The 12782-nt window shown below is 41.9% G+C and overlaps 1 protein-coding gene and 1 long non-coding RNA gene across 2 annotated transcripts in view; both read left to right on the forward strand.

The window, feature by feature from the left end:
* Nucleotides 1-12458, forward strand: part of NEIL3 (nei like DNA glycosylase 3) — a 73131-nt gene extending 60673 nt beyond the window's left edge. Inside the window, exon 10 of the mRNA XM_045055197.1 lies at nucleotides 12302-12458. Within this exon, the coding sequence (XP_044911132.1) occupies nucleotides 12302-12322 (21 nt within the window). The 3' untranslated portion in view covers nucleotides 12323-12458. The remainder of the gene's footprint in view (nucleotides 1-12301) is intronic.
* Nucleotides 1201-2764, forward strand: LOC111560021. The gene is made up of 2 exons (XR_002741464.2): nucleotides 1201-1764; nucleotides 2456-2764. It is a non-coding gene; the product is annotated as an uncharacterized LOC111560021 (long non-coding RNA).
* Nucleotides 12459-12782: the final 324 nt, after the last annotated feature.

Consider the following 12782-nt stretch of genomic DNA (forward strand, 5'->3'; position numbering starts at 1 on the left):
AGCCTGGAGCCTGCTTCAGAGTCTGTGTCTCCCTCTCTCTCTGCCCCTCTCCCGCTCGTGCACTCTCTCTCAAATATAAATAGGCATTAAATTATAAAAGAACATACCAGCCATTTCTTGGAGCCCTGCTAAGCAAACTACTACTAAAAATGTGTGCCAGCCGCATCAGCATCACCCGAAAGCTTGGGAGACTTTCCAGGTTCAAGGCCCAGGAATGTTCGCTGTAAGAAGCCCTCAGGTAACTCTTAAGCAAGCTCAAGTTTGTGAACCACTGTTCCAGAATGGACTATTTTCGTGGGTTTTAGAAAACTTTTTAATCTACTATATTAGAATCAATGTGTCGTGCTTTTTTTTTTTTAATGTGCTGTAATAATAACTTAATTTGAAATAGAATGGGAATGTGAGGCGGGGGAGAGAGCAATGAATGGTCAGGCGACCTGGTTTCTAATGCTGGGCCTGCACTACATAATAATAAAAATTGCTGCTAAATAATGTGCAACCCGGGTAAGAGACTGAACTCTCTTGGACCTCAGTGTCTTCAGACATAAAACAAGGAGCTTGTGTGGGCAGAGCTCCAAAACCCCTTTCCAAGTCGAAAACATTGTGACTCTGAATGGTTTTCAACATTACTTACTTGCCTAACTGAATAATATAATCGCAGCGGTCTCCTTGCAGCCTCCCTTCCATTGTTTTCGCCTCGAGTGCCTTTTGAAAGCCGTCCAGCCTGCTCTCCGCTGTTTCCGTCCCTCACTTTTAGACCTCCTTTTATTCCTGCTTCCCCCTCCTTGGGGCAGCGGTGGGTTCACTTACACAGTCTTTTCAAATGAGATACCCTTACTTTTCTCCACAACTCCCACGAAGGCTCCTTGTCTAAAACTCCCTAATAGACTTTTAGATGCAAACAAAGCAAATAGCACCTCAGAGTGTGAAACATCCTGTCTTGAATGTAAATTGAGAAATTCACAAGGGATGGGAATGAAGAAGAAAACATTCACTGAAGTGAAGATTTCAGAAGCTAGAGACCCAGGGAAAAGAATTTAGCTGGGTTTTTTTGTGCACAGCGCCCTAGAATTTCCTTCCTTCCTTCCTTCCTTCCTTCCTTCCTTCCTTCCTTCCTTCCTTCCTTCCTTCCTTCCTTCCTTCCTCCCTCCCTCCCCCCTCCCTCCCTCCCTCCCTCCCTCCTGTCCCTCCCACCCCCTTCCCTCCTTCTTTCCTTCTCATTTTTACAGTTCTTTTTTGCAGACTTTCTTTGGGTTGAATTGCTTCCTCGCCAAATCTTGCATGTGTTAAACCGTAAACTTCCAAAAGGCAAGATTTGGTAAGAACCCTCCATAACATTTAGCATAACACCCTAAATAAATAATTAATAAAAGCTTATGGAGCACAGACTTAAAGAATCAATGCTTACTTAAGGCTTATAATGCTTGATGCTTACTGGCCCCAGTCAGTGAGTTGGTTTTCTTTACAATCCCTGGAGCTTCTCTCCAAAATATTTTACTGGTATTTTTGCAAGAACGTACGGGGTTTCGATTTGCCCAATTTCTGCTTCGAAAACTTTTCCATAACCCTTCTCTGCCTCAGATACGGAATTACAGGGTAATGCTCTCTGTCAGTCAGCGTCGCTCTGCAGTCATTCCACCGTATGCCTGATGGACTTCCAGCCCCATGCGGGTCTAACTGCTGTAGGTGACTGTCCGGTTCTTTGTGATTTGGGACTCGAGCCACAACACGTTTCCCGCACTCTTGTTTCGGGAGCGCACGCAGGTAATTTTGATCCATGGTCAACGCCAGGGGTGTAAAATCTTCCCAGCTCTTCCCAGCTCTAAAAATAGCGAAGCTCTTCATTTCTAAATAGTAGATGGTCTCTGGGACGTGGATTACTCTCAAGGGAACATTAGCAATAGTCTTCCTAAATGGTCTCTCTGTGAGTAATTGTTTCGCCACAGATCACTTTCGAGCTACTTCCCGTTGCCCCCTTTACTCACGCTGTTAGTCTGATTTTACTCCTCGGCCTGTATTTATTCTTGTCTTTGTCCATCTCCTTCCCTTTGTGAGATAGGCCTCACGGAGCCTCGTAAAAGCTATCTCTGCATGTCCCGTCGGTTCAGAGGCCTGTAATGTTTTTCTGTTCAAGTAAATTCTGTGTATTTTCTTCCTAGAAGTAGTCACAATTCTAACAAAATACCTTATTGTATAGTCACTTGTTTCAGATCTGTCTTCCTTACGACACGTGCTCCATGCGGGCAAGGATTTCCTTGTTCCCCACGAACTCCCCAGCTCCTAGGCCAGCGGCTTGAATACAGCCGGCATTCCATAAAGGGTTACTGAGCCAATATTATCCAGTTACCTTGTTAATTCTGTTCTTCAGCTGTCCCTGTAATTCTAAAACTGGATTCCTTTGGCCTCAAAACTGCTAAGGACTCCTTGCTCTGCTGACAAGTGTTCTCTCCTCCAGGACGAAAGGACAGGCGCCCCAGCCTTGGGAATCCGCATTACCATGGAAACAGCCCCTGGTCCTACCCGTTTTCTGAGCTGACTGCTGAGGCTGCGTTTCCCACACTGGAGGGAGCCGGAGTCACGGACAAATCCCGGGCTTCCCACTTCCTTCTGGCCGCTCTTTCTTCAGGTGCTCTACAATACAATTGATTGTGATTAGAGTACTTCATCTATTCGCTATAACTGATTAAGTTACCGCTTGATTGTGTTACGGCTTCATCCATTTACTTTGATTAGATTGTTGCCGGAAATATATGGATACCATCAAGCTTCTGCTATTGTCGAATTCCTCAGGGTGTTTCTAAATTTCTGCACACGGTCTTTTTGGCTAGTCCTTAGGGCATGTCATTTCTACAGATAACTAATCTCATCCATCATGTTTGGGACCTTCCTGATTCTCTTCTTGGAGGGCGACTTCATCTCAAACTGCCGGGGTGACTCCTGTCCTTGCCACTACGAACCACGCGAACTCCTGGGCCTCCCGGAGCTGAGCTGACAAACCCCAGCCCCGCTTTCTCTTCCTTTCCTGCTGTCTGTTTCTTGTCTCGAGAGACTGGTGGCCGAGACTTCCTCGTAGATAGCTCCTGACGAAGAGTGGGAGAGCTTTTTCGTGAACTTTTCACTGGGGGCCTAGAATGTTAGTTCATGTCCATGCCTTCCAGATCTCAGAGGAGCACAGAGCAGGCAGAAGCAGTTTGGTAATAATAAGACGTTTCTGATGGCTCAGTGTTACAGGCTCTGAACAAACACAACTCAGTTTGTATCCAAGCACTGATACTCAGGTTCACGTTTTGCAAGGTGAAGTGGGGTCAGGTGAACGTTCCAGCCACACCGCCTTCCAGCCTTCCTCACAGTGGCCACGACAGGTCAGAGACACCGGGGCTCAGCAACACTCCAGTTAGAAGAACTTGGGCTCTTTGTTGTCCCAGGAGGTCAACAGCGGAGTAGGCTACGCTCGTGTACATACTTGGCTTTACAGAGATTTCTCCTTCGGAGGAGTCATGAGAAGACTTCTCTTGGTTTTCAGGGCAACCAAATATCAGAGACTTCCCTATGGCAGCTCCAGAAACATTTTAGTGTAGCTAGCTGTTGTCAAAGCACATGTTTCCCCCAAAAGATTCAATAGAGTGTGAAGGATCTCCTGGTAAACATTGACATTCTTTTAGTCTGTGAATAATGAATGCATTGGCTTTATATTCCTTGTGTACTGTGGAATTAATTTAATGCTTGGAAGTCCTGGGGCGCCTGGGTGGCTGAGTTGGTTGAGCGTCTGACTCTTGATTCTGGCTCAGGTCATGATGCCAGGATTGGGGGCTTGAGACCCAAGTCAGGCTGTGCACTGAGCTTGGAGCCTGCTTAAGATTGTGTCTCCCTCTCCCTCTGTTCCTCTCTCACACTTGGGTGAGCTCTCTTTTTCTCTCTCTCTAAAATCGAAGAAAAAATAGTTAATGCTTGGAAGTCCTAGTTTTCCAGAATTTCCAGAACCTTCCATGTGTGCATTCAGGTCCACCCCTTTGCTCTGGCTCCAGGCCTACTTCTAATTGCTTTCAAGAGATGAAAAGTACAGGTTTACAAAGTTAAGTGTGCACAAAACACATTTTTGTTTTATTTCCTCAAATATCCCTAGCCTACAGGAAATGTAATCTCTTGACATATAGCCCACAGAACTTTACTTGTAAGGGATAAACAAAAATACAAATAACTCCGTTTTTTGAAATTTCAAAAATAACTTTTTTGTTATAGAATATCACCATTCCCAAAAGGCTTCAAGTTATTCTCTTTATCAAAATGGGTGGTCGTGCATTTCAGAAGTGGAATAAAGTTTTAGCATATCTAGGGGCGCCTGGGTGGCTCAGTTGGTTGAGCGACCAACTCTGGATTTTGGCTCAGGTCATGTCATGATCCCAGGGTCATGGGATTGAGCCCCACCTTGGGCTCTGTGCAGAGCCTGCTTGGGATTCTCTCTCCCTCTGCCCCTATCTCACTCATGTGCGTTCTCTCTCTCTCTCTCTCTCTCTCTCTCTCTCTCTCTCTCTCTCTCTCTCAAAAACAAAAATAAAAGTTTAAAAAAGTTTTAGTATATCTTTAGATACCTCACTGACAGATTTAATAACATCTGCATTCAGAACCATGTATCCAACTGTCAACAAAGGGTGTGCACTATGAATACAAAATGTGATTTTGAGGAGATAAAATATGGGTCCCCAAATCCAGGCACTACGTTTCTACAACTTGCTTTCAGGACGAACTCCTACTAACCTAAAGATGAGGATCAGATTCTGAGCCTATTTACTTTTGGTACATTATTTTCATAAAATTGCTTGTCCAGTGCTCCAGACCTTAGGAGACAAAAGCAGAAATGATGGGGCGGGGGTGGGGGGGGTGGCAGCTGGATGGCTCGGTCGGTTGAGCTTGTGGCTCAGGTCATTATCTCTCGGTGTTTGAGTTTGAGCCTTGCATCAGGCTCTATGCTGACAGTGCAGAGGCTGCTTGGAATTCTCTCTTTCCCTCTCTCTCTTTCCCCTGCTCTCTCTCCCTCGGAAAGAAATAAACTAAAAAAATAAAAATTTTAAAAAAGCAGAAGTGAGAGATAGGGTGGGAGGGAGCTTCTTGGTATCCACACTGGTAAAAGCAAGAAAACGTAAATGCCAGAACTACAAAAAGCAGAGATGAAGATTTCCAAACGCAGGGGGCCTTGCTGTCTCATTCTGTGTTAAAGTCAGCCCTTATTACAGCATAGAATAGTAATTCAGGTTCGTAACATTAACCTCGGGTGACCAACTCAGTAAACATTTAATGATAGATGTCCTGTTTACAGTATACCATTCTGTATGCTGTTTCCAATACAATTTCTGGCACAGACTCGGGTTTTATGTTGAGTGATTCGGTGAGACAAGCTTCACGGAAACACAATGAAATTAGGTACATTGTACTGTGATTTCTTTGATGGGGCTGTTTCCATGGAAGGGTGTGAGGAAGTTAAAAAGACAGCAAGAATGGAGCACAGGAGCTGCTAACTGAGAGTTTCTGATGAAGAAGCCATCAAAGGTTATAGGAAAAGGTCGAGAATAGAGAGCTGTGAAAAATGCAGAGGTAACACAGTGTAGCAGCCGAATTCTGGATCTTCTGAAGCTCGCAGATTAAAGATTTAAGAAGGCTATAAATGAGGTAGATGTAGGATTTGATAGAGAAAATGATTAAAATGTAAGTAAGAGCCCCAGTGTAGGCACGACTCTGGTGAGGGCGTATATTGGAGATGTTGAGGAGCGGGTGACAGATGGAAAGGCAGAGGAGAAAATGGTGAGTTCACGTCAAGGATCACTTAGCTGTTTGGGGTCTTGGGAGCAATATAAAATGAGACACTTTGGAGGGAAAAAGAGCAAAATCAAATTACTGTCTAGCATAACTAGTAGGTGGACTGCGGTCTTTCAAGAGTGAAGAGTGGATTGACGTAAAAGTTCAGGAAGGTAACAGATTCAAACTAAAGAGAAGAGGTAGATAGAAGAGGTTTGAGACCAGTGTTCTTGTTCAATAGTGCCATTAGAATTATACCGGGACCTCCAAACTCAGGCTTCCTTGCCTCCCGTGAAGGAAGGATTTTGTGGGTTAAGAATGAGAAATACATTAACAATTATAGAAAAACGCACCAACGAAGATGGCTGTGCATTGAAAGTTAGGACCTGCCTAATAGGACCCAGCCCCCATCACATTAAAGTGTCTGGGACTTAGCTTCTTGTAATCATTCTTCCTCCGATCTTCTAATTAAAGTGTGTTCACCAAAGAGGATAATACCTAGGGACTTTGACAAAATTCTGAGGATACATTGCTATCATTCTTGCCTTAGCAATTAGAATGATTTTTTCCGGGTCTTCTTCTTAATTATAAAAATGGAAATCATGAGACTGGGTGCTTTACAATAAATATTCAAGCCACCAAAGCTGTAACATATAACCTGGCAATTTAAATGATTTATTACAGCAGCATAATGCTTGAGACATTCCTCCTATTCACTGAAACCTTGAAATATTTTCAAGTAAAATATTTAAAGAAAATAAAGTGTCTTTAGACGAAATAAAATCAAGACACTTAAACTGAGCAGGGTAACTCCTTCGTCTCACACAAATGTCATCAAAATAACCCTATACTGTATTTCATTCTATAAGCACTACCACTTTATATACTGCTGTATAGGAAATGACAAGGAAAAATCAGCAACTGATTGCTCACTGGAATACTTACTGTCATTGTAAGAAATGTAGACGTGATTTTCATCATCACCTGTTATTTTACGATGCCTAAGTTGGTTATTAGATGATGCGTTTGTGTGCAGTCATGTTCGAAGAAACGAAAATGAGCAAAGCCAAGCGGTAAGATGACCGTCATAAAAGATGGTCTCTGGGGCTCCTGGTTGGCCCAGTCCGAAGAGCAGGTGACTCTTGATCTTAGGGTTGTAAGTTCGAGCCCCATGTTGAGTGTAGAGATTACCTAAAAATAAAATCTTAAAAATAAAAATAAAAAATGTTTTTTCTCCAGAAAGATAATAAATTATGAGTAACTTGCAATACTTTAATATCTTTCTGGTGTCCATTTAACTCTCTCGGGAGTTATGGGAAAGGACTGTGGCAGAAGAGCACAGACTATTTCAAAATTCATTTATACTTTGTCTTTTTTTTAAAGTTTATATATTTTGATAGAGAAGGCACGAGTGAGGGAGGGGCGGAGAGAGAGAGAGGGAGGGAGAGAGAATAAATCCTAAGCAGATTCTGCACTGTCAGTCCAGAGCCTGATTTCGTCTTTATTTTTGAAGGAAAATGTGGCTGATCTTAGTTAAATCCTCCTTAGTTAAAAGAAAACAACGAGGCCCAGCATAATTTCACAGGAAGCTATCATGTGTAAGTATTCTGGAACTTGGAGATGTAGTTTTGGCCAACCTAACAAAATCTCAGGCATGGCTCTTGACTCCAGGGGTAAGGTGACAACCCTCCCGCTCTCCGTGGGCAGAAAGGAAGTCTGTTAGAGTCACAATACAGACTGCATTTTGCAGATGCTGCGATATTGCTTTAAAAAGCATGGTTTTGACAAGAGAGGAGATAGATCAGAGAAACCCACAGAGTCACATCAAGCCTATTCAGAGCTATAAAGATTCCACTAATTGCACACATTTCTCTGAAGTCAGCAGTGCAAATTTCAGCCAGTGCTTTTTGGCCTGCCCTGTTGCGTACAGCTCCTTATTTTAAATTGTTTGCCAACATTTAAAATTAGAAGCTGTGACCTAGAAGTCCAGATTTATTGGTTCTCTCTTAAAACTCTATCTCCTAACAATGGATCTGTGTTCCCACAGGGGCTGCTCTGTCTGTAAGGTGTTTGCTCACGTTTGTCCCGGTCCCGTCCTTACTGCCTCTGCATGCTGAGAGCATCCATGGTCCTTAAACATCTTACCAACTCACAGTGCCTTGACTTCTTACACTTCTGTCACATGCCTGGCAACACACTGGGGTTCGAAGCCCTGTCTGAGAGCCTACAGGGCTAATCCCGTCATCCGTTATCTCCCAAAATACTGTCCCTAATGCTTGAGACAACTTCCGAGATCTCTCTGCCCCTTATGGTATGTATTTCTTCTGTAATCTCTGTGTTGGATTAATTGTCATTCAGCCTCTTTTCAGTTAGAGTGTTCTCTGTCCTATATCTTTATGTTCTGTGATAGAGGTGAATCCCTCTTAGATGAATACTTTATTTATTCTCTCTTTAATTTGGCCTAGTCCAGAGTTATCTTCTATATCTAGATTTTGTTATTTATTTGTTTGTTTGTTTGTTTGTTTGTTTTGAGAGAGAGAATACCAGCAGAGGAGGAGCAGAGAGAGAGAGAGAGAGAGAACCCCAAGTAGGCCCCAAGCTGTCAGCACAGAGCCCAAAGCTGGGCTCAAACTCACAAACCGTGAGATCATGATCTGAGCTGAGATCATGAGTCAGAGGCTAAATGGATTGAGCCACCCAGGCACCCCTCCTATATACTTAGAGTTTATTGCAAAGTGTGTTTTTCTTTGCAAATGTGTTAAGTGTTGCTTTGTAACCATTTGTTACTTAACTTCCCTGTGCTGTGTTTCATGATTTCTTCTTCTTTCTGCCCTAGACATATTATTTATTGTGATTTTCAAAGTGTTCTGTTATTTTCATTTTTTCTGGAGTGCATTAATCTCCTGATTGCTTTGTGTTTAGCTCATTAGCTGCCTTTCCAAGCTTTATCTTTTTCCTCACGTTTGCAATTGTAACTTGCATCAGCACCCCGAATGTTGGTTTTTTCTTTTGTTCCTTTTAGCTCTCCTTTTTCCTCCTCCTTTAACTTCTCGCTTTCTGCTTCCCTCCCCTCCCCTCCCCTTCCCTTCCCTTCCCTTCCCTCACCTTCCACTTCCCTCCCCTCCCTCCCCATCTTTCCCCTCCCCATCTCTCCCCTTCCCGTCTCTCCCCTTCCCTTCTCTCCCCTTCTCTCCTCTTCCATCCCTCCCCTCCCTTCCCTCCCAGTCACAAACACTTAATCTCTCTCCAAATCACTGTTCTCAAGTGCTGTCACCTACATGTCTCTCTGTGCTGACTCACAGGTCTGGAATGATCTCTCATTAGGATGACTCAGGACTCCTGCTGGTGGGATCACCCCAGCTCTAGTCCTTGAGACAAATGGTCCACATGCTGGCTGCAAAGCTCTTTGTTTCTCTGCCTCCCCATGTGAGTCTATAAAAGCAACAGTCAAATAGTCGGTAGTAGTTTTCCCTTGTACTTCTTTTACAAGCATGGCTGTTCCAAAGAAGCACATGGTTTCAAGCAGTGCACTGGGTTTGGCCCCTGCTTTGGTGCGAAGGAGCCATTTCTTGTTGCGCGTTGCTCTGGAGAGGTGACAGATCTCAGGAGTGTCTGCTGACTGTTGTTACTCGTTCCGGCTCCAGTTGCCATTGTGTGTCTGTGTTCCATATCTGATCCATGGGAACGATGGTCTCGTGTGGAGCCTGGTGAGACCTTACCTGTTTCATTTCTGAAATGTGTTATCGCTGTGTGTCTGACGGAGAGGAGTAGTGTCTGAAGGAGAGGGGTTGTCTCTAAGACAATATGTCAGATACCCTCTTACCTGGAGACTTTCCTCTGCCTCCCTCCTCACTCCCTAAGCTGCCTCCACCGTTTCTCTCTCATCCCCCCCTCCCCCTCTCTAGAAATATGGAATCTCACAGCTGTAATCAAAAAAACCTGCCCTATCTCCGACTTCTGCTGCAAACATTCCAGTTACCTTTGGTCTTGGCCGAAACTTTGAGGACACGTGAAACACTGTTTTTTTGCAGCCCTTTTCGATGAAGGCCTTTATTTTTTCATAGGCATCCCAACTAACGCAAGATAAAGAATTCGACCTCCTTGCTCTCTATTGACACATCTAAAGTATTTCCCCTCTTTCCTCCGTGAATATCTCCAGCTCCTTTGCAACTATTTGTCCCTGTTCTTCCTTGTTGTTGTATTACAATTTCTCCTATGTAGATGTCATCACCTTCTCCCCTTAAGTCGCTGAAATCTCCTTCCTTAATTCATTGCCAGCAACTTACAGATCACATGCTTGGAACAACTTGGAAATGCTGGATACACCCCTGAAAACACCTAGAAATGCTCAGTAATATAAGAAATGTCTTTTAAAATGCTTTGCTGAGCTTACCAAAACCCAGGGAGATTACACTGACCAAATCCTAAATAGGTAGAATGCAGAGAATTAAGGAGATACCAAAGGCCTGAGAAATTTTTAAGATTTTCTTTACCTGGTGCATCGGATTCAAAGGCTGATCGAGGGACAGAATTTGTGGAAGTGAAAATATAGCCAATGAAATGTAAAATGTGATGTACAAACTCAACAGCATAATAGAAAGGGTTGAAGGGAGGATGATAAACTGGAAGACAGAAGAAAAGAAATCACTCAGATTGCAGCACAGACATGCATAATGTAACATAATAAATGGAAAATATGAAATGGAGTTTGAGACAGGGTAGACAAAGCATGAAAGACATTGCCAAAGATACTATAGCATGCTGTTGAGAGTAATTTGCAACATTTAGAAATGTTTAGATATGAAAAAAGTTAAACTTATTATTTTGTCATTTGACAGAAAAAAGTAATAGAATGACAGAGAACAACTATTTTGAAAAGTGATGAGAATTTTAAATATATGTTGAAAGATAGGAGTCATTAGATTTAGAAGCACAGTGCACTACAAGCAGAATAAAGAACCATAAAAATAAACTCACATATACACACATCATTTGGACAATTAATGACACCAAAGATAAAGAGATGTGGAAAGTATTCAGACAAAACAGACTCCCTGCAAAAGACAGGAAACTACACGTAGGGTTAACTCTCAACAGCAACCACTGAAGCCAGAAGCCAGTGTAATTAACTCCTCTAAGTTCCGAGAGGAAATAACTATCAGTTAGCAATTGTATGCCTAACAAAATTAACTTTCAAGAACGAGAATGAGACTCAGAATATTTTCGGACAAAATCTGGGAGAGGTATTCAACATAGATCTTCATCAGAGGGATTTCTTCTCTGACCTCCTTCTCCATTTCTATTTTTTAAAAATATGTATTCTATTCATGTGGTTCAAAGTTGCAAAATACAAAAGAATGTAGAGTTAGAAGTCTCCACTCTTGCTCATTTCCAAGAAATCATTTCCTCTTCCAGAGACAATCGATGTGTACTGGGGACGTGTGTGTATATCTTTATGTGTATATCCTTTGAAAGCACGTTGTAAGTATATAGACAACTATACGTATATCTTTGTGCCTCATTTTTATGCAACTGCATAATAGTCCATGATGGAGATTTGTGTAGTCCATTTCTTATTAATATATATGAAGGCTGCAGTTAATCACCTTTTACATAAGTGATAATAAATGTAAGATAAATGTAAGTAGAATTGTTAGATCTAAGGTGTGTGTATTTTAACTTAGATATTGCAATATAGCCTTCCTTAAAACCTATACTAATGTACCCTTCCGCCAGCAAAAATAAAATGAGAACTTTTCCTGCATTGTCACAAAAGTAGTAGGTTTTCAAACATTTTGATCTTTGCCAATCTGATAGAAGGTAAGAGTTGAATTTTAATTTGCATTTCTCCTAGGATCGGTAGTGCTCAGCATATTTTCACTTTAAAAATTTATATTTTGGGGCGCCTGGGTGGCTGAGTTGATTGAGCGACTGACTCTTGTTTTCAGCTCAGATCATGATCTCATGGTTCAGGATGTCAAGCCCCGCACTGGGCTCTGCACCAACAGGACAGAGCCTGCTTAGGATTCTCTCTCTCACTGTCTCTCTCTGCGCCCCACCCCCACCCCGGCTTGCACACACAGTCTCTCTCGAAATAATTAAACATTTAAAAAATAAAAGAAAAATCTTTTTATAAGAATTAAATTAAATATTCATTATTGAAAAATATAATTCTTATAAAGTTATTACATTTTGATTCTTCCATATAAATTATAGAATTATTAAATTTTTTTCCTCCAAAAAAATTTTGGACTGTGTCACACTGACATCCTATGTTAATTTAGAAATAATTAGCGCATTTTTACGATATGGGTATTTCCTAAGAACTTGGTATTTGTCTGTCTCTGTGATCTAATGTACGTTGTTTTCTTCATTTGCATTTTACAATTTTATTCGTAAGCACTCAGTAATAAAATTTGCTACTTTAACCATGGTTGCTTTTGACCACATAATAAAAGGTCCAGGCACTTTCCTCCTTTTCTCAAAATAGATGCCATTTATTCTCTTGTAGAAACATGTCAGATGGCTTTGAATGGAAAAAAGAAGAATTAAGGGAGGAATTATCCACTTGGAAGAAAAACACCAAATTCCTTTTTTACTCCTCATTCCAAATCAGATTCCACATGGAACAAGATTTTAAGTATTGAGAAATAAGGGTATCAAACTAGGTTTTAAAATACGTCCATTGCTTTTATAAACTTGGCATGGAAAGATTTTTCTAATTATCATAATAATCAAAACAAAGAAGAATATGGATTTACATTACATAATACATATCTAATATTTATCCAAGTATATCTTTAAAAAAAATTTTTTTAATGTTTATTTATTTTTGAAAGACAGAGTGAGGGGGAGGGGTAGTGAAGGAGGGATACACGGAATCTGAAGCAGGCTCCAGGCTCGAGCCCGACGCAGGGCTCGAACTCACACACTGTGAGATCACGACCTGGACTGAAGTCGGATGCTTAACCGACTGAGCCACCCAGGTGCCC

This window comes from Felis catus, chromosome B1, assembly GCF_018350175.1.
Source record: "Felis catus isolate Fca126 chromosome B1, F.catus_Fca126_mat1.0, whole genome shotgun sequence".
Taxonomy (NCBI): Eukaryota; Metazoa; Chordata; class Mammalia; order Carnivora; family Felidae; genus Felis; species Felis catus.